Genomic DNA, 27,283 nt, shown 5'->3' with positions numbered 1-27,283 from the left:
AAAGAAAGGGTTAGAGAGAGGGAGGGTGGAATAAGACAGTAGAGTGGGAGACGGACGGACAGAAGGTAGCTAGAGTTTGTGATTTTTGCATCACATTGCTCACCATTACATAACGCTTGGCTCTGTGAGTCACATAAAACAAGACAACGTCATCAGCCGGACTGATTCATGTACACCACGAGTGGGCTTCTCTTTGTCTACCAGTCACTCAGCCGCTTCTCTTGTATGCAAGGTCCGAGTTTATTCACAATTTAGTATTTGTCTTAACATTTTCACTAGAGAAAGTTACAACCCTTTTAGCTATGTTTGAACCTGTAAGAAATAAAAAAAAAAAAAAAAAAACTTGGATTCCAATTATCATCTTGGTCTAGCAAATCAAACATTTAAAAAAAAGTAAAGTACTTAAAAACACATTGCTTAAGAGTGCTAAAAAGGAGAAGCTGGCAAGTACACCTGAGCAGGCTGATCCATTTGCCTGATGTTCTGGCTCAGGGTGGAAGTGGGAATGATCAGCAGCCAACAAAAAACTGCTCTGGTTCATCCGCATGATATGATGAAGTGATGGAGGGAACATTAAATCAATTGTGCTGCTCTTTAATAACAACATCAATTATTGTGTGTGGAGCAGTTCCCAAACCATAATATTTATGCAATCAAATATGATGCTTCGTAGTGCCACCTGTGGCCCTTTTAAGGCTCCAATAATAACCACAACAACATCCTAAGGGTATTTATGATAGGATCGCAAGTTATTCACAAGAGTAAACAGCGACAAATCAAACCAATGTTAAATTCATCCGAAGGTATTCATTTAGGTTTGGTATATTACTGTGCTGTATGTCATAAAACCTAAAGGGAAATACCGTAGATGAACAGATATTGCAAATGAAATGCTTCAGAAAAAGCAGCCAGCTGAAAGGTATCTCAGTATTCTTTGGCTATTACTTCAAAAGATGTACATAAAGTGTAAAAAAAACAAACAAAAAAAAAAACATTATAGTTTGTACCTTGCTCCTTTATTTGTCTGATCTGTTTCACAGTTTCCTTCAGGATTGCACATTTGTCAGGCTTGACATTGAAGTTGTCGATGTCGTTAAAGTTGGCGAAGATCAGCTCGGCGAGCTCTTCGATGTATTTGTTCTCGTGCTCGCGGTTGCGTTTCTCGTTGCTCCGCTTTGGACTACAGAAGCAAAGAGAACACTTGGGTGAGAAAAGCAATGGAGAAGACGGTGACAGAGAAATATGTCTCTAGGCCTCTTCAATGCACCAACATGGAGCACTGCATCAATAAAGAATCCCCTTATTCTTGAATGCTTAACTACAGATGAATTATGCAGATTTATTGTACAGATTTCAACAGTGCTCCAGAGTTAGCTACCTTAGTAGCATACAGATATTCTACTGGGACTACTGGAAAGCTATTGTATACAGTATTTCCAGATAGCAGCTAGAACATGATTTTACTTTAACCATGTTCAAAACTCAGTCATCATCTTAGTTACAAAGTCTTACAATGGGTAATAGATGGTGCAGGAGGGTTGGGAAAGTTCAGTGGGCAAAATGACGGAGCAGTTGAGTCTGGACCTGACCTTTTGTTGCATAAAAATGTCCCCCACACTGTTGTCATAGCTTTCAACAGTATACAATCAAATCAAGCACAAATGTCTCCAAATGGGGGACTTTTTAAAAGAGAAATCTGACTTTTGGCCAGAGGTACAAGTCTTACCTGGGTCCTAGAAGCTCGGCAGAACATTCTTTGCGTTTCCGTGACTCTGCCCTGGCAGGGTCAGATGAGTTTTCACCGACTCCACTCATCCTCAATGCATATCAGCGTCTGGAAAATAAACACACAGAGAAAAAAAAACATAAATGTAACTGCATGACATTGACACACGTAAAACACACATACAACATGTGATGCAGCAACATCAAAACGCCAATAGCAGATTTATGTCGATACACTGCAGGTGTGTGAGCACGCCAGCATGGGTATCTGCATACAACACACACATTCACACACACACACACACACACCCCAGCGCTGGGGGCACAGGTTGATCCACTCCAGGAGAAATGAGTGAAAATGGAGCGGAGAAAGAGATTCAATCATTTCTCTCTGATGGCGCAGCTCTCCCCAGAGAGACTGAAATGAGAACACGGCGCTTTGCCCACAGCACCAGACTGCGTGCTCAACCATGTACCAAGAAAAACCCATTCGTTACTCGATACCAAGCAAAGTCAGCTGACAGCAAGAGCCGAGTGGGTTTATAATCACAACATGTGTCCGTATTTACTGAGTACCTCTGATAATACTTTACCTGCAGTGCCTTGTAAGTCACTCAGAAATCAAATGTGACAATATCTTGACAGCTCTTTCTGAAATCAAGCCCAGGCTCTGTGGCTTGATTTGAAGTGACAAGCTGGCTGTGGGCTGTTTCTCTTACAGATACCTCACACACTGCAATTAAGACAAAATGCCAATTCGGTTATAGCATGTGTTCTCTCTGACAACGAGAGCATTTGGAGACTTTGGCCAAGTTTGTCCCTTTGCAGATGTTGAGCATCCATATCAACATATCTTTTATTCTGCTCCTCCTCTTGCCCTCCAAGTCAGCACAGGCCGAACTTCCTGCTATTAAATGAAAGAAAATCAATTATTGATCAAAGAAATGGTTTATTAATTACCACCATCATCTGCACCATTATTTGACGGCGGCTAATGGGCTTGGGTTTCAATATAGGACGATATCTGCCACATAGCTGATGTGAATGTCTTCCAAAGGAAATAGTGACATTTAAAAATATGTGTAAGACAATCATTTCTTCTCGGTTCATGCAAGATTGGTGATAGCAGCCCTTTGCTTTAGAGGGTCATTGGAGGAGGGGACGAGAAAGACAGAAAGAGACCTAGAGACAGAAAAAGACGATTTTTTCCCCCAGCACAGTGCACAAGGTTGGGGCATGCTGTGTTGTGATACACTCACAGCCACTCTAACCATGGAAACGGCTGCGACACACACCGCTTACTGCTCAGCCATTACATAAGGCACAACAGAGTACAGCGCAGCACAATGCAGAGCAGAGAGGAATAGCATAGCTTAGCAGAAGCAGGCTAAACTAAAAAAAAAAGAGAGCTAGTGACCATGCAAACTTGAGTCTGGATCCCTCCTGGCCTGGAATGACCTACTTTAAGCTAATGGTAGGGCCTGTGCTCAAAAGGATGAAGCCAAAGCAGTGGTGATTGGGCAGAGAGGCAGAGGAGACTCTGAAGGGTAAAACACATTTCCACTGTTCTGTTGACAAGTGACTTGAATACTATTGGGCTGTACAGTGTATGGACAGGTAATGAACACAAACGTCACGGTGCATGTGTCCTTGCATTATGCCCTTTTGAATGCCATCAGGGTGTCTTTATGCTGTCCACTGAAATTGCAACAGTGTCCATAGCAGAGGTTATGTGCTTTTATTAATGACAACAGAAACAGGCCATTAAACTCTCATAGCTAAGTGGCACTCTCCGCTCCTATTGGTCGTGCCTGGGCTTTCCAGCACAAGTTACCATGGGGATTCTAGACCTGATTGGTTGCGCCTGTCCCGCTGGGCCGGATATGATTGGTTGCCTACGTCTCCTTGACATGGCAGTAATGATGGGTCAGTGTATGTTCAGACAAATAAGAGAGACTGAAAAGTACCAGGCACGTCTCAATGACACCAACACAGACAGCCAGACAGCTAGGGCAGCAGGCTGGCAGGCTGTTTTTGTTGCTGGGAGTCCGATCTTCATATGGGCAGACTAGCGAGGGATTTCTAATCCTAGAGAATGCCCTGGTTCTCTGGGCAGCTATAAACAGCTGGCCACTGGTGTTGGCACTTACTGTACAGAGCTGCATCACTGAGTTAATTATCAACATCGGCCACTAGGGGAGTTGCCTTTTCTTGCCAAGGCTCTCGCAGGTCACATGGAGGTCTGAAAGTCTAAAAAAATAATATCTGGTTTAAAGGATGACTTTAATCGTCAAACACAACCATTTTTTTAGCAATGAAAAAGAAATTGTACAGCACATTATTCTATGCAGCAGTCTGTTACACACTCGACCGCAAACAACACACACCGAGTCAGAGACGTCAAGGCAGTGATGTTTAGGGTGATCATAATGGGAGATGATGATGACGCAGACAATCACGTTTATGGCTCTCAACGCAGGTAAGGCTCCGAGCTCAGTCTGCGAAGATACTTACCAATCTCCCTTCAGTATGAAACACTCATGCAGATGATTCACTCACTCCTGCCACTTTGTGACTGAAAAAAGAACAATCAATTTCACCTCGTTAAACTGAGCAATTTCAAAAGGGAACCCAAGAAGCCATGTCCCACATAAGTAAGAGGCTGCGAGGACAGAACGGCTCAATCATGAGTTCCCAGCTGTGTACACAACAGCTCTTTAACCTGCCCGTAAGACTTATGAGGGAGGAACTTGTTTTCAAACAAACTGATCTTTAATACTCACAATTGTTAAACTGTGGTCGAAGTTTGGTCTAGCTAAATCGGCAGAACATTTATAGCCTTGATTTTATTCACTGCAAATGACATTGTAACGGTACATGTATTCGTACCGGACCATTTCGATACAGGACTTTCGGAACGGTGCACATGTCCACCGAATGCAGTCTTTAACGTCAAATATTAGGCTTGTTGTGTGTGTGGAACATATGTAAATTCCGAGTTTCCACACGGACGTATTAAGTGGCGGACCAAATCTCCACCTTGCGGCACTACAGAAGCAGCCGCTTTAGCCCAGCCTCTCGCTAACTAGTGACTTAAGCATCATGGCCAGTGCAGACAAGCCAGAGCTTGAAACCCCTCCCTTATTGTTAAGGTCTTCCGTTTGGGAACACTTTGGTTTCTTAGTGAAATACAACAACGGACAAGTCGATAAGACGAAAGCAGTGGGCCGCCATTTCTCTGTAGCGATCGGGTATGTTTCTGGCAACACATCAAACTTGCTAACTCACTAACGGTATCACACGAAGGAAAACGTCACTGCAACAAGGGAAAAAAACAAAAACAAAAACGAGCACAGTGCAAACGCCTTTCGACATTTAAACAGACTTTAGACTTCGGAAAAGTTTTCTTTTTTTTTTTATGAGCAGGCCTTCAAACTGGGATTGATAATGCTCATATACAGAAAAAAAGACTAAGAAGAATGCTGCACTGTAATCCATATTATTATATAATTTTATTAGCTATATGTGGTAGTGTTTTGCGAATGTTTGTTAGTGGAGAACTTGTTAGTGGTTTGCAGCAGTATTTTATTTATTATTCTTTTTTATTTTATATAATTTATTTATTATGTATAATTTGGAGGTTTGTTTAAAAAATTAATCAACTAATTTGTACATTTACAAAAGTTCATAATAAAATCAGCAGCAATTTAATGTTTCCCTTACTGTACTGAAAATAAACCGAATCGTTACTTCTAAACCGAGGTACATACCGAACCGAGATTTTTGTGTACCGTTACACCCCTAGTTTATAGCATTTAAAAGAGACTAAATTACATTACGTGAGTACAGATCCATGCATGCATAAGAGACTGTCGGCCATTGGGACACCTGTGCTGTGTGCCGATAACATTGACTCAAAGCAATGTAGGGTATGTGGGGGTTGGGTAAGTAACCTCATTACGTATAGGACTGATTGGCATATTCTGGAAGGCATCTACCACATTTGCAGTTCTTCAAGCTGTCACTTCCTTTTGTTCATTAGTACTGTATGTTGAGACATATGGCTACTTATGTTAGGCGGTGTGAAATCATTGTTAGGATAAATGGGAATTCACACAGGCATGATGAATGAAACATCTTTTCAAATCAAGGGCAGTACTTCAGCTGGCCACACCATACTTTTATTAAGAGTAAGAAAGAGTAAAAAGAAATAGGTAAAGGGAAAAGGCACAGACAGTTTGTCAGCTTTTAAAAGTTGCATTCAAAGGAAATATCAAAAGAGATAATACTATACTAGTAACAAACACGAGTCAAGAAAAAGTCTGTATGACATCCATTTGTCTTGAAGTATGAACTGCTCTCTACAGTTTGTCCAACTGCTTGCTGTTGCTGGCAACGCACTGGGCAGACTGATGATCATTGGGAAAGTACAACCCAAATCTGACTGGAAATAATGCCTGGGGTTTCTGGAGCAGATAGCCTTCTATGCGGTTGTTTTGCTACTTTGAAGTTGTGATGAGCTTAGGTTTCCACTTACACAAGTGTAGTACAACACCTACCTACACAGACTCTGCCTCCCTCTTCCCGTCTCTTATACAAACACGCGCTTATAAAAGACAGCGAAACATAATTGTGTATTTGTGCGCTGACAGGTCAGCCCTGCCAGTGTGAACTCTTCACTTCATTATAGGTTTTCATCGCGGCCCATCTGTGTGACTGACTCACACAGCTAAATTAATGAGAAGGTTATCAAACCACTGTAACAGCCACAACACTGCCTCAGCAACACAACATTGATGATTTTCCAAAATCTGTACCTGTTTATTAGACTGATGCACCACAAATGAGATTTTATTGCCCCGATTCCATCATATATAGCATTGATTTGTTAAGAGATATGCAAAATATGAAATATTAACTTTTAACTGTAGATTACACAGTAATAAACAGCTCATTTGACTAAACAAAAAAAGAATACAGATAAAATTCAAGTTTGAAAAATCAACTGACTTTGAAAGCACTAGGTGCACTTGAGGGAGGTGATCATAGGTGTGTCATTGCTTATGTCTTAGGTGTCACAAGTGCAGACTCTCCAGAACTGAGCTGGAGCCAACCAGTCTGGCGAGGGAGGAATGCAGAGACAACAAGGGGCTGCTGCTGCTGTTCCTGCCCCGAGAGGGGGACAACGTTTCGTCCAGGCAAACTCAGCTGGTACAGCCTGTAGATGAAATGCTGCATCAGACTGCAATGAACACTTCAAAGCGCAACAAATGAAACCTTTAACTACACCTGTTAGGCTGTAAGGCTGTACGAACGACATGCCACAAAATGTTTCACCAAACAGAGGACTACTTTCCAACTGTTACGTTAAACAGTGATGCCAAACGACATGGTGCTGTCGGCTGCAGGGGGACTTAAAACCAGTTGGATAGCAGTATGTTGCTATTGTCCAAATTTCATACGTCCACCATCATCATCTGATAGCAAAAGGGAAAGTGACTTTGAAAGGTGTAACAGACTAAAACAAGATGTATAATCACTGATAATACATTTGCCAATTACTTTTAAAAATAAGTAAACAGTACAGAAAAGGAATATAGGGATATTTTGATTTAAGCAGACATTAACTACATCATTTATTGACTTCCAGCTAAATTTGTACCATGAAGATATGACCCTGTCTTGGTCCAAGTGAATGATTTCAGGCAGGTTCTAATTAAAAACTAACAAAATAAAAGTATAAAATAAATCCAGTTATGTTGTACGGTATGTGATTTTGTATACATTTTCCATCTAGTAACATACACTGTCAGTGTAAATCAAAATGAACATCCTTTGGCAAGGAATGTATGGCTGAGCTGGCTGGATTTTATAGGTGTACCCAATAAAGTGACTACTGAGTGTATTATTGTATTATTGATTCAAAAACACTGAATCACCCATTCCAGTCATAGCATAATGGAGGGAAAACAGATGCACAGGGGGGGGAAGAAAAAAAAAAAAAAAAAAATCAGTGTCTGATTGCCATGGGGAGAGGGCCATGTGCCAGTGTGCCATTCCTGTAATCATGTGGGTTAGCAGGGCTTTGATTATAAAGACACACCCAGTGCTTCTGGAGCTCAGAGAGTGCTGGGCATGACTGTGCATTAAACTGCATCAAAAGTTTTTGGGGGAAGTGTTTGAAGTCTCCTGCACTATAATAATAATAATAATAATAATAAGGGCCCTTCCAGAAAGAGCAAACCCATGGTGGGGCACTGAACAATGTCTGGCTGGTGTGTAATCTGTCCTCACATTGCTTCTTGGCACAACAGACCCCGAGAGAGAATTGGAGAACAAGAGCGCACCAATAAAGACCGCTTCTGGAGGGCTGCAACATGGGCCATTTATTTCCCCCCAAACTGAAGACAAAATCATGACTGGGGAGGGGCCCAGAGGACTCATGTCTTCTCATTTTACGTCTCAATATTTGCAAGGGTGAGAAGAAGTGCAGAGAGAGCCAAAACACACAGAAACATGCTAGAACCATGTCAGATGGTATTAAAGACAAACACGTATTTTAAAACAATATCCATTTCAACAGAATGCAACTTGGGTGGGGGTCTCTGGCCTCGCTGACAGCAGCTGTTACCTTGAACCAGATGTTCTGATATTAGGTTTTGGTCAAGGGAGAAGCACAGTGAGATGCAGGACGGAATGTGATGATGGACTGAGAGAGATTAAGAGCAATGTGATTTTGAAACCTTAAATCTTGGCTGAATTTAACAAGACCTGAGTGACGGGCCTGTTACTCATAACATATAGGGGGATCGGGCTGATGACAAAGAGGAAGCTAGGGGAGAATGAGCGATCAGAGTGTAGAGACGGTGAAGGAAGATCGGAAACAACAAGAACAAAAAATAGGTCATGGGCCTTTTTCACAGTGAAGGTTCACTGAGTGTATGACGACGTGTTCAGTAGACCCTGGGTGTCACTGTATTTCCATATACAGCACTACTAAAGCACAAATTGCATTGCATTATATAAGTGCATATAATTCACTTTCAGTCATCTCCTCAAGCCCACTCTTTTTTACTTCAAGTCAGCTAAATGACATTTAAACCCCTCAAATTATTAGGTTACTCAGTACTAGGGCTGCAATGATTAGTCGACATAATCGACGATGTCTGACGTGAAATTTCATTGTCGACGCATCGTTACATAGATGCCGTTTAAGGGAGAGATAGCAATCTTCATATTAGAAACAAACAACCAGAAATGTTCTTAACTGCAATGCACTACAGGAAGTGCTCGGGGCAGTAACACTTCCACTGTCTGCCATGAATGCTTGACTGTAATGGTGCTTTCAAACCAAAAGCGAAACGAGCGTTCGGGGCAGTGAGTTTACATACAAAGTCAATGCAAAGACGCGTAGCGCCACGATTTCCTGTCAGGCTGTGCGAAGCAATGCGAAAGGGGCGGTGCCGGCGACGCGAAGGCAAGCGAGTTAATATTTTTAACTCAAGCAAGAAATTCGCACGACGCTGAGTCGCAATAGCCTATCAGCGTTGAGATTGTCCGTACGTCACCGACGGCTTCAGAGTGCTGTGTGGAGAGGGCCAGGCAGAGCAGGCGACTGAAAATCTGCTGGCCGGCTGAGAGTTGCTAAACTTGGGGGAGAGGAGCAGGGAGAAGTGCTCCAGGTTTTGGACAAAAACACCCGTAGTCGGACTGGATTCTGCTCCGACAACTACGCCGTTTGCTCGAGGGAGGAGCTCAGAGTAAACTGCTTTTATTAAATTAGCTTTTTTGTTAGTGTCGTTTGGCACTACTTCATTTTTATATAAAAACCTGGACAAAACTAGACATTGCTTCGAGAAAAGAAAGCGAGGAAGTTGAACTACCTGGTGAGTTCAGAAAACATGTGTATGTAACTTTATTCCAGCTATTGTTGTACTTTACTGTGACCAACTTAGCATAGAATAGCCCTGATCGATCCGAACTCCATTCAGACAACCCTGCTGTCTTGCTGACAGACATGACAAAGCATGAATTCATAAATCTGCATCATATTGTAGTTATTTCGGCACCAGTTTGACAGTTTATTGCTATTTAATCACAGCAAAATGTTTACTTTGGGTTCATACAGCTATAGTAATGGCCAGTTGTGTTTATTCGCGTTATCGCGTTGTGTGTGAACACTCAGCAGTTGTCCAGCGATAAAACCCCCGCGAGGAGAGCGTTGTGTGGATTAAATTCGCATTTGGTCTGCATTCATGCGAGAAGCGGAAAGTAACGGACAGCTGAATGGCTTTCGTTTTTATGTTTTGTACGCCATTTAATTACTAAATACACTTTTGAGCAGTTTTGAGGCGAGAAATCAAATGTGTAGAATTTGAATATTGACAGTTTAACCAAAGTTGATGGCGAATCGAAAATCCGCTCAAACGTTTTTGGGGTTGAGAAGCTCCACAAGCGCCCGCAAGGTTAGCGGTGCCAACCGGCCGGCCAGTCACGCCCACAGAGCCTGATCCCAGTTACTCAGACCACTGCAGCAGCAGCAGCAGAGCTGCAGAGACAGAGGAAGGCCAGTGTTTCCTTTACGGTCATTTATTTGCGGCGGCCCGCCACAGTATCAACGCTGACTGCCATATACTGATTTTCGTTTTTTTATTTTATTTTACTAGGCCTATTTAAAATCTTATTTCATTGTAGATCAGTGCAGTAGTGCAGTCGCGCAGCACATCCTCTCGCTCGTCTCTCTCTCTCGTAAACACCGCAGCATAAATGCCCAACACAACGCTGGCAATGTCGGCGAACCAGCTTTAAAAAAAGTTATTAGTAATGAGTAATGGTTTAAAGTACATCAACGAACATCTCGCTCGTGATGTAGGTTGCAGAACATTCTCCACTAAGTTATAGCCTAAAACCTATAAACACTTCTGAAAAAAAAAACTAGTATGAAAGGGGGCTGTTGCTTTATTGTTCTAAACAGACTATGCATTGTTAGTGTACAGTTCAATCTTTGTTAAACAGTTAAACGTTTTAAAGTTTGTATAAATCAGTGAATTGTAGGAGTAGCCAATGCTGTCTTGTCTTCTTCCCTGGTTTCCCCCTGGCGTTGATACTGGTGTTCATTCTGAATAGTAAGCCTCATTCGCTTAATGGGAACGTTAGCTAGTTAGGCTGTGTGGTGGAGATCAGTAATTCACTTGAAAGATAGTTAAATGGTTTAATTAGGGTTAGGGGGTGACAAAAATAATTGTGACTAGTCGACTAATTGAATAAATAATTAACAGATTAGACTACAAAGAAAATAGTCTGTTGCAGCCCTACTCAGTACACAAAGCAAATCTACTCGATTCAAATGGTATGAGTCCAGAAAATGACAGCACACAAACAGGCTGCTGTTGAGGTTGTACACAGAAAGGTATGCACCTTGCCTGTTTCCGACTCAAGAGCTTGTCCACTCTAGAATCACTGCAAGGTAATGGCTCTAAAGTGCCGGAGTGCAACCAAGAGCCAGGCCCCCCATTTACTGAAAGACGATCACACTCATGAATCTTTAACGCTGGCAGTCACTTCAGGATGTCACACGATGGGAAGGGGAGGGCTTTCTGTATAATAAGCACAGAATGCTGGGCTCTGGGTTTGTCGGAGAGAACCACAGAGATGGGGGGGAAGAGAGACAAAGAGTCAACGGATGGCAAAATTGATTAACTGGTATAAATAAGCACCTCTCCACAGCAATATAGTCAACAATTCATCTGTGGCTGAGAGCAATTCCCCAGGGGAGGTTCAGTTGTCACTGTGGAAATCAGATTATTGTATAAAGGTTAAATATAGGGACAGTCTGAGCTCATCTCCATGTATGATCTCTATCAGAGATCCTCCATCAGGGTTAATCGTGGTATTGTTAATTGATCAATAATGCCACATATCTACTTGTAAACCTCTGTTTATTGTCTGTTGTTTCAATAAATGATGCTGGCATTGACAGTGCAAAACTGCTTTATGGAAATAAATACATTTTAAAGATACTGCATTTTTCAAATGTGCTGTGCCTCTGAGGAGTTGCTGTTGATATAATAAAAGTATTCAACTCTCAATAGATATTATACAAAACAATGCAGTACACTGTAGGAAATGTAATTAGCTTCACTACAGGTCACCTTTAAGCTATGGGTGCACTTCCTTAGCTATATTATATAATATAGGACAACATAAATATTGGATTGAGACTCTGAAAACACACATTACATGACTCAGACGAAAAAAAAGGATTTTGCACACCAGAAAAAAGGTGCGCATATTCTGATACAGCAAGACAAAAGTCCATTAACTGCAACCAAACTCATGTCAGCTAATGCAAACTATTATTTTGAGAGAAGTCCACTCAGAAAATGGTGTTGTAAGAACTGCTGGCAATACAGTAATCCTAAAAGACACATTCTAGCCAACACCATCTGAACTGTAACCTGTAAAGGAACCTCACAGAAGGAATGGTGATTTCAACAGTTTTTTTCCCTCTCCACACAAGATGGATGAACACTGCAGACCAACGGGACTATTGGATGCAGCCCTCACTTTTACAAAATGGCTAGATCTGGACACTACCAAAACTAAAAGTCAAGTAAGAACTTTGTGGAGAGAATTCAGCACTTCCATTTTACAGTAACATCTGCACAAGTCAGGGAGAACCTTAACCTAAAACACTGTTTTAATTAATGGAAAACTGCATTATGTAAACATGTAACAAAGTTCTCACTATGCGGCTCATCTGATGGCTGTGAAAAAATGCCTAGAGGTTTTTCATATCAAAACTATGATCTATGCACTTCCCTTATAATGAGATAAATCATCTAAGATATAGTATAAATGGCGACACAAGCCAATAAACCAAATGCTGCATGAGGTCTAATCTTGTTTAGATGTTTGTACTTGGATTGGAACGTCTCTTTGACACATTGCACAGTAGAGTTGCGTAAAAGAGGGCTGGCTGTGGCTCTGCTTCTTACCTTGGTTTCAGTCCAGAGAGTCCCTCAGGCCATTGCTGCAAGACGGTAATCCTAGGAAACCTTTAAGCATCATCCACTTCTCCCTGCTGAAAGAAATAAGAGCAATATGTAGAGTGAATCAGCACGACGCTCAGCTAAAAAGGTATAACCCTATGTAATAAAGGAATGCTTTCAGATTCTCGCTGCAATGTACTGTGCCGTTTTGTACTACAGTAGTTACATGATGAAACGTGATGTAATAATACATTTATGGCTGCGACTATCTAATTCTCATTATCAATTAATCTACTGATCAAATTTCTTGTTTTGTCTGAAATCCAGTTTCAGTTTACTATCACGTAAGACAAAGAAAAGTAGAAAATACTAACAAATGAGAAGCTGGAACCTCGTGGAAATGATTGATAATCAAAATATTTGCCAATTAAAAAGATGAATTGTTTTAGCTCAAACTATATTAAAGACAATGTTGATGGGTTTTTTTTTTTTTATTTAATTTGTGTTGCTTTTATTCACTGTTAGGCAAAAAAAAAAAAACTGAGGACAGGGACAGTTCCCATGGAAATCTCATCAGAAAAACCAAGAGAAAACCTTGAAAGAACTACTTAGAGAGAGCTCCTGAGGATGCTGGGGTGTCCTGATGTTTCCTGATTGGGCTGAAAGGATTTAACCTCGTGCTGCTCATGTTTTATCACTAATCTGCAGAAAAAGCAAAAACTACTACAACTCCCTACAGTGAAAACTGTACTGCACAAGATCTACATAGAAAATATATTACAAATCATACTTCCAAGCCCCACTGAGTAATGTTTACTGAGCTTTAAATGAACAGTTGAAAACAGCTAATTAAAAAGAAAGCTGATCTTTTGTATTTTAAGTGCATTATAAGAGTGAGTGTAATCAGTCAGCAGAATGCAAAGCTCAAGTACATGCACAAAAATATCACAACCTTTCTCAACTAGGGCTGCAAAATGATTATTTTCATTGTCGATTTTTTTAATTGATTAGTTGTTTGGTCTAAATGGTGAAAAATGTGATTCATTTAATAGTTTGATAAATCGCTGTAGCTCTATTCTCAACAAGCTAACTTCAGCGATTTAAACATCCACAGCGATTCAGTTAACTGTTAATGTCCTTCAAACTCACAACAAGTTATCTAATCTAATATGTAGCGCTAACTGTTTGCATTAAGTTAGCATGGAACTGCAAGTTAAGTGTCTACACAGAGGCTCCTCATTTCCTTGGGGACCTCAAAGCCTATTACATCGTGGAACACAGTGCTTTTTAAATCATGGCACACAATTAATTAGTCAGGAGAAAAGTTTCAATTTTAAATCATATTCCCACTTGGATAATTAGAAAATGCAACTGGTAACTCAGAAAAAAGAATTCTCAGACAAAAGAATCTGCTAGGCTATTTAACTATGCTGGAAAAAAAGCTCCCAATGAAACGCTTCTGTGGAAGAGCTCATCTTGTACTACATATAGAGGCTCTAGCCCCCCCTCTTGGTCTGGGTGATTTCTCCCAAATACCTGCCAATTGAGCCAGCTGACGAGAGCGCTCACGTCATGTGCTGACATAACTAGTGAGGAAGCCGATGCCCCCTTGGAACTCTGCATATGTCAAAAGCTAGAAGCCATGTGGAAAGGTGATATTCAGTATTCTGAACAGCGGCACACACACACACAGAAATCTGTGACGAGTCAGGGGAGGTGACCAGTTTAAACATGCAATCTCGGAAATAAAAAAAGCCCTTCTTCTGCATCTATATAGGACTAAGCACCAAGTATAGTAAAAGCATAAAATTGCTGATATATCTTGAATGCTGCAGTCAATCATCTTTTTAATGAAACTCCATATTTCTCAACTGCACCTTCCTCTTTCCCTTTCTGCATGGCTCTTAGTTCTCATCCTCTGGAGGAATTTCCTCTGAGCTTTAATGCTGTCACATGCTAAGTCTCAGTCCGGCACTTGATCTGTAGACTGAGTGACAGAATAAGGCAGAGTGTGAAAACCCTCTACTGAGCTAGTTTAGCAGTAATAATTTCCAAATTGCCAAACTGGCTCAAAAAAAAAAAAAAACCTTGCAAGAGATAGACTTTTTACAATTAGGAGTCTTTTGTTTATAAATTTAAGTCAGTTGCTTAGAAGATCGATTTAGTTTTATTATTTCCTTTCAGAAAATCAATCAGCAGTACAACAGAAGAGAAATGAATCGCAGAAAGATGTTGTCATTCAACACAGAAAAATACTGTTTGACAAGCAATACTGATGCATCTTTACATCCAGTTACATCCATCACTTTAACGGACTGCTGGCATCCAGGACCCTGCTGTGGTAGCCTCTTCCATCAATTCAAATACTTTTATATGCGAGTTTATGAGTATCAGTATGGACAACATTCAAGATTGTGCCTCTCACACATTATACCAGCTGAGCCGTGCCAACACTTCCTGTGAGATTAGGGGTGGGGACCTGCTGGTGACATTAGTGGTGTGATCCAAGACCAGTGGCAAGTCACACCAGAAGTATGCATGCACATATGCCTTTGTGCAAATCAATCAGATAGACACACTAGAGCAGAAGACCTCGGGAGAAGGGGGTGCTCCTTTTAGGCTTCCTATCCTCGAAGAGCGATTTCTACTTGGCACACACACGTTGAATGACACATGGTGTAACCTAAAGAAAAACACACAACCCTGCCAAGACTGTCACTGAGCTTTTAGCAGCAACATTAACTGAGTTTTATGTTACCCTGAATACTGGATTGACACAATCAGTAAAGCTACACGCAATTTAAAAATTAAGAATGTTTCAACAACAAAAAAAATCCTCAATGCAACTATGAAAAGTCACAAAGATAGATGAAGCAAGGGAAATATACACGCTACAAATATGCACCAACACAGTAAAGCACAGATCATGAGAGTAATCTAATTTGCCCAATACACAGTCCAACCATCTGTTGGTATTTAAAGAGAGGTCAAAGATCATCAGGTTAAAAGTTCAAGCTGCCCTTAAACAGACTGCAGCCCATTAAACCATAACTATTAGGCCGCCTACATTTATACATTACGCAGCGTAAAACCTCACATTATCCTTAATGTTTGTGACGAAACAAAATGATCCCTGTCAAATGAAAGCGAAACAAAACCCGTTGTGAACCGAAACTGAACACCATAAAGAGTGACTGATTGACTACAACCGATTTCTCCTCAAACTTCATACAGCCTTGAATGTGGTTCACTCTCGTCAAGACAAGTGGCATTCAGAAGACACAAGCAGACTGATTATGGGAGGTGAGCAGAAAATGTTGCCTAAAACCAAGCCTTTGGGGAGTAGTTGTAATCCCCTTTTTTTCCTTCCAGAGTAGACAATGGGCTCCATCGGGTGAAAGACTTTGTTACCAAGGCTGGGCTAACAATGCTAATGAGCCAGCTAATCAGGTTGAGATAGGACAAAGGGTAGATAGTTCATGTGCTAGAAATTGACCATTATGGCCAGGTCATAGAAGGGCTAAACACCAATGGAGCCCCTACTGGGTGGCTTTTGAATGGCCCACTAATGGCTTTCAATCCAATAAGAATCAAGGCTGATGTGCACCCAAATGAAACCAACGCCAAGGTTTGACCAAGGTCCTCTTCCTAACCTATAATCAATTGATTTTGGGCTATCTAGGGAGGGGGGCCTGCAAAGGAGCAACTGAGGTGTGGTGAATCACAATATCAGATTATTCTGTAAAACATGTCATATCATCATATGTATAAGGTATGTTGTTTCAGCAGATATGCGGCCTGTGAAAGCTTAAAATTGTATTGTTTTATAGCACATAGCAGCTGTTGTTAAACCCATGAGCTGGCAATGTGACATGGTTTAAAAATCTAAAACTTTACTGCCTCAGTTATGTGTAGGGATGCCCCAGAACAAGGCACTTGATACCCACTTACGTCAGTGGAGAAGCTCAATAGCAAACATTACAGGACTGAGGCTGTACTGGGTTTCTCTGGGAAGGTGAAAAACGGTGCCTATGGGCAGGAAAACCTTGCTAGATGTAGAAGAGATGGTTTGTGAAAAGATCTTTCACAAACCATCTTTAACTCGTAACGCTGTTTTATGCTTTTATCGGAAAATGCCTGAAAAATAAGTATGAGCGTGCTATAATGTTTGAAAACCTCTGTGCACATGACACATTCATTTATCCTGAAAGACACAAAGAATTGCCATTCACAAAAAATATAAAAATGTCAATTTGCATGTATTCTTTCACCATTTATGTAATGAGGTGTATGTAGCTGCTAAACATGTGGCCAATTGTGACTGAAAATCCTGCAGTCTTGGTTATATCAACATACACAGAGATCCTCACATAAAACACTTCTTTATTACACTTTGGCACTACGCCAGCAGATTTCAATGAGCTGCTCAGACGCAGATGCAACCCTGTGCCAGGTGCCCTTACATCTGTTGCTCAAATAGCAACAGCCAGGTCCTTCAGCTGTGACCACAGGGACAGTAAACACAAATGTGTAAGTACCATAATGAGACTGATAAGACGTGTTGTAAAAAGGTGAGTAATAATGACGAGAGAGCAAACGTGTGTGTAGTTGAAACAGCGACGTAAACGCAGAGTTAGGGTGTGAGAAAGGGTGTGGGCAGAAAGAACAATGTGTGTGCATGGCTGACTGTATCATGCTTTGATGATTTGGAGCTCATCTTGTGACTGGTCTGCATGTCAACTGCACATCTATTGTGCCTGTGTGTGTGTGTGTGTGTGTGTGTCCGCCATCTTTTATTGCCTGTCACAGTTTGGAAGGAATTAGTTCCTGTGGAGGCCCGAGGCTGTACAGTGGAAGTAGACTCAGGATAAGGAGGTGCCATGTTAGCATGGAGGGGAGGGGGAAGACTAGATCAGCTGACACAACTATGTCATCTTATCAGCCGAAGACTGAGTCTATGTGACAGGCCAATGCTCGGACTCGCAGCAAACACACAGTGTCTGAAAATTCTGCATAACACATACACAAAAAAGTTAAATTAGGATTTAAATTAGGTGGAGGAGAGTGGAAAGGACAGAGAAAGAGGTTCAAACACTTTGTCTGATCCATTGAACCAACATGTAAGCAGGGTAATAATCTGTGGCGCACTTTTAGGGGGATGCCTTTGAACCCCGGCATTCCCTGATTAACTGACAGAGGAACATGTAATTGGACCAGACAGAGCAAAGAGAAGCAGCCTTCCTCTCCCCTTTCTCTCAGTCATTCTCTCCATTTAAGTAGACTCTACAATAATGGCTATTTAACCTTTATTTAGTAAAACAAGTCACTTACAGACAGTCGGTAATAGGAGCTAAAATGTAGTTTATTCATGTTTTGTTTTCTCAACATGAAAATAACACTGTTGAGATATCTCAAGTATAACATTTTGAAAAGAAAGTAGTGTGTGTCCTCTCCAACCCTTGCTAACTGCTATGTTGAGAATTTGTGGCGACAAAAAGCATATCCGCCATTTCCATCTAAATTGGCCGCAGATACCACTATGAAACCCTGGACTCTAAAACGGGACTCTTGTAGGTTTTCTGGCTGGGTGTCCTCCGTGCCATTTGTATCTATTGATGATGGTATGGCCACTACGCTACACAGAAAATGGGGAAATATCCAACTTAAGCAGCTTTGTTTAACTCTGCATGATACTAATCACACATTCACTGTTGTGTTAAAATGTGACTAGAAGTGTCCCAATAAGTGTTCGGCAACTTCCAAAACACTGGTGATCTAGCCGAGTGTCTAAATATTCTGTTTTTAATGATGACCATATAGTGATAGGGCGATGAACTATTTGGTGACTTAATCTCTTCATCTGTTATAATTTCTATCAAGGGCCAAAGAACTCCACCCCTACACTGAGGGGGTTTTAAATTAAGATGTAGCTTCTGTAGCAGTAGCATTGTGGCTCTGACTCTCCTGTGTAATCAACTCTCCAACGAATGCCTTTGTTTTGCACTCCACTGCCAGATGAGATGGGAGGCGGTTTTGTTTTGACGGCCCACATCTTCAGGTGCCAAAACCTCAACTCTCTTGAGTGAAGGTATGAGTGGGAGCATTTTAACATGCAAACAAACACACACTCGCTCCATGCAAGACAAATATAGATATTTTGGCTATTCTGTTGAGGGGGAAATGTAAATAAATTATTTAGAATTTCACTGCTTACATATGAATTACAAACATAATCCCAAATTGTTTTTTTTAGCATTAGTAGCATAAATACACAAAACCCAAAATGAAAGGAAATATGCACAATCTTTCCAAATACTCTAAAAGTTATTACCCAGTTGATTCAAAAGAGCTGGCCTTTTAGTGTAGTGGCAGTGGCGGTGGCGGCATCTTACTTTCTGAAACATATGCAGTGCATGTTCATTGCCAATTAGCCTATACAAGGGGAAAGTGGAAAATGCTTTCTATCCCTTCAACCCCACTTTAGAAAAAGTTCAAGACCTGCCTTATTTCATCAAACTGCTTTCAGCAGATCCCATAAAAAGCTAAACCCTGACAGTAAAGTTATCATGCTTGCAGGTAGCGTCTGTTTAGCCAAAGCCTGACATCACCACAGGCTCTACAACTCCACTGTTATTCAAAACACATGAATGAAAGTGGGTGACATATTCCTTCATTAAAATCAGCACAGCAGGTGAAGTTTATTTTCTCTCAGCTGGTCATCCCTGCAAAAAATCCTAAACACTGAACCCTCATGTGTGGTTGCACATGCCTGATGTTAAACATCTTATATGATATGTTTAACATAATATATGCATACTTTTATATAATCTATAAAAAAAACAAAAAAAGCTGGACAATAAAATTATAATTCTTGCAATATAACTTTACTCAACAATATAACACATGATCATTCATTTTAATCATGAACAAATTAGCAATTAATTTATTTTGTTGACAGACATTTTACTTAATTTTACACCTGCATATTTGTTGAAAAAAGATTTTATCATAATTGTTCTCAGATTTTTTAAGTGATCACTGTTTGGCATCAAGTATTTGTTCTGACAAAGAAAAATTTAGAAACACCATTAAACGGTTCTGGTTTCTTCAACTTTCACTAAGAAGCAAAAATCTGCCTTTAAACTTGAAATAATGATTTGACATTTATTATCATGGTAACATTTTTGGCCGTATGGCCCAGCTCTAGGTTCTGAACATACGGATCTGGAGCCCTGACAGTCTCACTGTATGTAACACATAAATAAACTCGGGATGTGTATTTTGCCTGTATGACTTTTCAGCGGGGATGTATGTATATGTTCAATAGTTGTATACTGTGAGAACTTTTTGATATATTCTACAGCCACTCAAATTCGCCCTGGTTGTGCCTGAACTATGACTGCCAAACAGTAAGGAATCTGACATCAACCTTTAATCCCCACCTCTCCTTGTTTCAGAAAATGAGTATTTTTATATATATAAAAAACTAATATTTTTCTGATTACATCTTCTTGAATGAGGGGGAAATAATTGGTATGTGCTGTTGTTCTGTCACAGTCACTGAGTGTTTTTTGTTCTATTTTTATTGAAAAAAACCAAACAAACTACCTGTTAGTTACCGTCCATTACACAACGTAAAGATTCACACGCACACAATCTTCAGCGATTCATACTGGTCGTTTCACTCGCCATTCATGGTTCATTGTGGGAGTTAACCGGGCGTGATACGAGGCTCATGAACCTGCACAACAATTTCATGTTCTCAGTGATTAATAAAAGCAAAACAAGTACTTCTGCTGATGGGTCTGTGCTTAATTTAGCCATAATAACCTACAGTGTTCCTAGATAGAAAACCCTGGTCGGCTAATGAGATTCCCTACCATGCTGAAAACGATAAATATAAAGCAAGCAAAACCATATTATAGGTCACTGAAGGAGCACTGCTGAGTCAGCAGAGAGCGAGAGAGAAAGAGAATGGGACAGAGGGAAAGAGAAATCATGCTGGTCAGAGTTTGACCCTCACAATGTGTGTAGAAATGAAAAGCCTGAAACTGAATCCCCACATTCCTCTGGCTTTATGACAAGCAAGTGAGAAATGCTGCTGCTCTGCACGTCATTCCATACTACCTTAGCCTGGCTAAGTGATGGTGGTAAACGAGTGCCGCTTACCTCCGTTCCAGAATAAGACTGTATACTAGATTTTCTCAGGAATGATTCACGCTGCATATTTTTTGGACCACCCACCCAACTCCAGCAGGCGGCTTGCTCAATCCAAGTTTTCTCTCCCTCCCTCTGTGCCAAGGATTCCACCCTGGGCAGTGGGAACGGTGCCAACCACATGCTAGCGCCCAGTGCCACAAACACATTGTGGAGCAGGGGAATGCAATCGACCCACTCACACAAATTAAGACTTCAAAGCACACTCCCTGACCATTGTGTACAACCCCAACATGTCCTCCATTAACAGAGAATTCAATCAAATCTTATACACTTATGATCTACCTTTGAGGGGACATTTTATGCATTTTCATAAAGAACTTTATAAGCTCTATGTTTAAAAATGTATTTTTTAAATGACATTTTATTACCATTATCAGTAGTGACTGTGGCAAGGAAGGTTAGCTCCCCTGAAATGAAAATGAGGTACTTAACAGTTTTTAGATCTACTTTAATGTACAGCTAGCAAAACCAGCCTCACAATATAAGAGAAAACAGCTGCAGCACTGTCACACAATCATGTGACCTCTGTTCACGCCAAACTGGCCGAGGGCACCTTCTTAGCAATGAGCGGTAGACATCACAATATCATTTAGCTTTAGAGATCAATATGCACTTTGCAGCAGCTGACCTACATAAGTGGTAGGAGTGTGGACTGTCGAAATCACTGGACTGTCTGTGAGCCTCAAGATCCTTGGAGCCCCGTGTAGTCTCCATGGGAGTAGAGCATGAGGCAGCCAATGGTGTGATGTTACAAATCTCTGTTTTAAAAACAAAACAGATTATAAAATCCTCTAAATTGACTTCAGTCTACATCAATTTACCACAACCTAACTGCTATAGGGAATTTACCTGTAAAATGATCACAGATGAATCAGGGACATTTCTACAGTGCATCTGTTTGCCACCCTCGAAAGTTTTAAATCCCATCTGAAAATTCCCTTTTATTCTCTGGCTTTTAACCCAGCATGAGCGCTGTGTGGTCTTCTATTGTTGCCTTTCAATTGTTCGTGAACCATTTGTTTGTTTTGTCGTCTATGTTTTTGTTTTATTCCTTGTACAGCACTTTATACAGCCGGTTTTAAAAATGTGAGGAGAAAAAAAATTAAAATAAAATTATATCTATATAATAAATGTTCCTGAACATATCTTTTTGAGAGGCATACTCCTCCATGACCATTTATCACAGATTGGACCTCTTGATAGCCAAACGCTGGGCAGGCGGCCTAAAGTTATCCTAGAGCGAATATGGGCTCAATAGTATCAGAAAACCACTGTAATGTTCTCCTCCTGTTGATCCAGAGCAAACCCCGTAATTTAGCTTACATCCGACAGCACGCCTCTTCATTGTAACAACTCTTTAATGACAAGCCCTGTACTTTCTGGATAACATAAAATCAGTAAAACCAAAAAATCCTGCACACTCAAGATGAGGCCTACTCTCAGCACAGATAGATGGGATGGCTGATTTGAGGTCAGCTCAACGACACAATGACAACATGCCTTGAAGCTGAGAGGGAGTAAACACTCTTGCTGCACTTATTCCATGTCAAAGCCCTCTTAGCTTTTCATCCACGCCTTGCTTTAGACATCTCTACTCTGCTCCCCCCCGCTGTAAAAAAAAAAAAAAATAAAAAAAACATTCACAAAAAAAACCCTGGCCATTTCCCCACAGCTCATCCCTCACGCCCACCCAGGACCTGTCACACTGCTGTTTCCATGACAACACAAACGCAGAGACAGCGGGGTGAGATGCCCAGTGAGACAAGGCAAACAGATACCAGGGGGGAGTGGTGCATCATGTCAGGAATCCACTGTGGACCTTATACAGCATGTGATGGACAGATAACACAATGCAGTCCGATCTGTTACATCTAAACTTAAGTGGAAGCTACATGCTTTCTTGTGTGTTTGTCTGATGGGCCTTATCAAGCAGCCAATCTATCTTCCAGTTTGAATCATTTAAGGTTGTTTATTACAAAAACATTTAATATGAAGAAGGGACAATGCTACTGCTCCAGAGTAGTGTTTACTAAAAGCAAAGCCGCCCTTGTAGTTTCTCCTAACACTAGGTCTTGGAATGAAATGTGCAGATTTGAGCAATAATTTGCAACTTCCTTATGAAAGCCCAGAATCCTGTCAGCCTCTCAGCGCTGGATGTTGTCATCTGACACTGCTTTATTAAAAAAAAAATTTTTTTAAAAAAAGGAGCCAAGGAGTACACATTGAAAGAGCCTGTGAGAGACAGGCGGGGATGGTGTTGTTCAGGAGCTGGCCGTACTAAGCGTCAGAGACATGGATGTCATTTTCCAGCCTGGTTCAAATGAGTCAACTTAATGTTGTTAGCAAAGAGAAGTGTGTGTGGAAACGAGGACAGCGTAGTTAGCGAGGGAAATGTCTAAAAAGGTGACATTTATTTTTCATCTTCTGCTTTAAAAGAATATTAGCAACATGGCACTACTTGATATAGGAATTGTTAATGACTATTTTCCTAAGAATATTCAAATAAAGAGGCCCAGCTATGAGTTTAGGGCAGTCCAACTACCAAAAGATATTCAATTTACTATCATAGAAGACCGAAAACAGGAAAATTAAAGACTTAAAGCTGCAAACACAAAGTTCTTGGCATTTTAGCTTCAAATTTGATATCAAAAACGTAGCAGATTAATTTTCAATTGATAGACTAATCAATCGATTGTGATCACTTCAGCTCTAAATGGAGTTTAAAGACTAGAGGTGAGTTCTGAAGACATATGTTAATTCTTCTAAAACTGATTATGAATTGAATGGGGCTTTGGTTAAAAGCCCAAAACAAATCCAGTTGTAATATAAGTTTAACGGGACCTTGTGTAATTTAGGTATTCGCTCCAACATCTGTGTGTTATGAGGTGCAGTCACTTGGGATACACAATAATCCGCATTTCACTTGAATTTACTGACCAAATTCTACAGATGATCCCTAAGACAAAACTGACACAATGTTTTATAGCTAGATAAAACTCTTTTGAGCTCAAAATTCAATCAAAGTGTATTACATCAAGTATAATTCTATCTACAAATGTTAATAAATGAAATTTAACAAGATACAAATAAATTACTGAGATGCCACAGACAACATCAGCAACTGTTGGAACCACCTCGGCTGTAGTTAACTGTTTCATAGGTTAGTATAGCCTATAATTTATGCTTTAAATTCAAATAAAATCTTTGCTTATTTGAGGAAATTGTCTTATATTAACACATATGAAACATATGCATAAATCACAAAGCATATTTCTGGCATCAATACAAAAATGTAATTTTAAGTTATAGTGGGGCTGCAGTACAAACAAAGTCATTACGGGCCTATCCTATGAGGCCAACAGTGGCAGACAACAACCAAAGAACTGGCAGCATATGCAAAAGACCAAGGGTCAAATGATTACAGTATCACTCAGGTGACGCAACAAAGCCACCTATCACAGGGCAAAAGTCGGTGCTTACAAGATGAAAGGTTTGTCTCCAAGTTTAATCTGTTTTGTGGAATTTAAAAAACACACACAGAACATAGAGTGAGCAACCTCAAAGAGTTAAACAACAAAACAGAAAGACAGGCTAGTATGAAGGAAATGAACAGGCCCAGACTGAGAGAAGACAATTAGCGAGCAAGAGATGGATGTAGAAAATCGTTTCCGGCTCATGTGACAAGCAGGGCATTACTGTCACACACCTGTTGCTATTGCTGTAGTTTACAATGTGTTCAGGCAGAGAATTACTTCCAGATAACAACCATTACAAGGACTGCGCCAAGTCAGTGTGAGAAAACCTCCAGTCAGTTATCCTTGTATAAACATCCACATACTTACATACACACTGACATGAATTCCTGAACTGTCATCATCCCAACACGGTTATTCTTCTGCACTATTAAGTCAAAACTAATGTTTCACTGTACCTGCCAAAGGAGGACACCTGTTATATCATTCTTACAACAGACTAGGGTGCTTTCGACCTTAAAAAAACAAAACAAACAAAAGCTATAGGAATGCATCAGCGCAGGACTGCATACTTTGTAACTAGGGAGAGGGCTGTCACAGGCGTCATAGGCATGCTCCATGTCTAACACAAACCGTTTGATCAGCCATGATCCACAAAAAGAAATAGTAGAGAGCAAGTTTTGTTACACTGCAAATTTAATAACTTCAGGCACTATGCCTTGAAGATATAGTGCTGCTCATGCTAGCAGGGGGGAGCATTTTTAAAATGATTTAATTAACACAAACATGCAGATAAAAGTAATAACCAGATATCTTTTAAACTCATCCATTTATATGGTCCGGCCCTTTTCCAATATGCTGTAAATGACACGCTGTCTTCTTTTTAAACTTCTTGAGAGATTACTTTGCATATGACTACAGGTAGATCGGACAGAAATCCATCACATCACATCTTCACAGAAGCCCTGAAGATGCAGCCAAACCCCAGCTGGACAACATGTCATGTTAAATCTCCTGTCAGCGATGTGACCCTGTGCACTGTGCACCATCAGGTGGGAAGAGTGATGTAACAGAAACTGCTCAACTGGTTTCACAGGATGCCTTCCTCTTGCATTACTGAGAGCAGCGTTGACAGTCATTGAAATGGCACAAGCTGTCTGCCTGTATAGTCCTGAATCAGTCAAGCAGGAGAGCCCTTAAGAGGAGTGCAGTGTACCCTCCACGCAGGCACAACAAAGCAAACCTCTAAGCAGCATTCCCCCATACTGCCCTACGTGTTCAGAGAGCATCTTTCGATGTAAAGACCTGCCTCTATTTACATCTCCTCAATGAAGCCCTAGTAATTGTACCGCCACCCGATTATTTTAAACATGTTCTGACGTCTTTGGAAAGCAATACCACAACAAACTGCAAGTACCGTGCAGACTTTTTCCTCTTTCAATCTTGAGTGTGGAGCTAAAGTCTGGGTTTCTGGTGTGTAGCTGAATCCATGCACAACTTTCAGAATACTTTGATTCTTTTGGGTTTTTTTTTTTTTTTTTTTACAAGCGCCTGAAGAAGCTACTGGTTTACGTGAAATAACGCTCATGTTATAGCTTGGCCGCTAACTAGCCTATTAGTAGAGCACCTCGACTATACAAAGTAACGCAAGCCAAAACACAGGAGAAATATTTCAGTTCAGCAAAAAAATAAAGACAAAATGAGAACGGTCCCTTCACCTTGAACAAATGCAGAAATTTCAACTTACCTAACGTAGCAGGTAGCACGGAGGCATGGTTAATACAACAACAAACACGGTTAACAGTCCGCTAAAACACATGGTGAGAACTGTCCTGACTCACTCGTATATTCTGACAACGTCGCCCAACCAGCCAGACTAGCCTGCAGCTAAACAGTTAGCATGCTAACTACGTTCTTGCTGTAACTGGCGAACTTAGTCCGGTGTTGTATGCACGGCCACCCGCTCACTCAGCACAAAAAACAATGACATATGAAAGTATTGTGCACGCTACATTTTACTTTACATCACACGTATTTGTGACCATACCACCACCAAATAGAAACAGCGGACAACATTGCAATAAGTCTCTTGCAAGCCCGCTGTCTGAGCAGTCTAATTGAGTTTGCTGCAGAAAACACTATGGACACAGGCAGCGGGCTTAGCCAAGAAGCTAACGCTTGCTAATAAGCTAACGCCGAAGCGAGAGCCTGTGCCAGACACACAACCGAGATTGAAGACCTCGCATCGGCTCATGGATTTCACAACGAAAACACCACGTCCCGTCTCAACAAGGAGCACCAACACGTGTGGCTACTTACGATTTAATACTTTCGGCTGTGTCCTCGCTGTTAAAATCCGTTTAAAAGACGCAGCTCTGACCTTCGTGGTAGTGAAACAACATTTCTGCTGGCTAACTGTGCCGCCATGTTACTCCTGCTGTGCAAACCAATGCTGAGTGTTTATCTGGCTGGTAGCTGCTATCCTCCCCCACACCAAACCACATCACGGGGTTCCAGCAGTATCAACTCACTAGTAAAGCGGAGGTTTGTAAGCAATACTACGGCGATTTACCTGTTAGGATGACACAGTACCTGTAATTTCATTGAATAGCATTCAGTTGTCTACATTTAATCTGGCCACCAGTCAAAACAGTTACTCAAAAAAACCACCGTGTCACGAATGTCAGCAGCTAATTTAAATGTATGTTGTGGCCGTGGTTTACAAAGTGGGCAAACTGTGACCCCCATCTCAGCTCAGTTTTGTCAATATGGGAACAAAAATGTAACATGTTACGCGAATACATATAATTTACCCGAGCTGGAATACTGCGTACAGGATGAGTGTGCAATAAAGGTCATAAAGATTTATGTCTG

At 40.8% G+C, this 27,283-nt stretch overlaps 1 protein-coding gene across 3 annotated transcripts in view; it reads right to left on the bottom strand.

Moving 5' to 3' along the window:
* Window positions 1–26,884, bottom strand: part of ncoa2 (nuclear receptor coactivator 2) — a 58,020-nt gene extending 31,136 nt beyond the window's left edge. For 2 of the 3 annotated variants that reach the window (XM_046066619.1, XM_046066636.1), the window contains exons 1-4: window positions 26,729–26,884; window positions 12,723–12,808; window positions 1,727–1,834; window positions 1,008–1,180 (exon numbers count right to left, since the gene is read on the bottom strand). In XM_046066619.1, the coding sequence (XP_045922575.1) occupies window positions 1,008–1,180; window positions 1,727–1,815 (262 nt within the window). In that variant the 5' untranslated portion in view covers window positions 1,816–1,834; window positions 12,723–12,808; window positions 26,729–26,884. The remainder of the gene's footprint in view (window positions 1–1,007; window positions 1,181–1,726; window positions 1,835–12,722; window positions 12,809–26,728) is intronic. The other variant, XM_046066628.1, reaches the window with a different exon arrangement.
* Window positions 26,885–27,283: the final 399 nt, after the last annotated feature.

This window comes from Micropterus dolomieu, linkage group LG01 (genome assembly GCF_021292245.1).
Source record: "Micropterus dolomieu isolate WLL.071019.BEF.003 ecotype Adirondacks linkage group LG01, ASM2129224v1, whole genome shotgun sequence".
Taxonomy (NCBI): domain Eukaryota; kingdom Metazoa; phylum Chordata; class Actinopteri; order Centrarchiformes; family Centrarchidae; genus Micropterus; species Micropterus dolomieu.
This window is presented reverse-complemented; position numbering and strand designations above follow the sequence as displayed.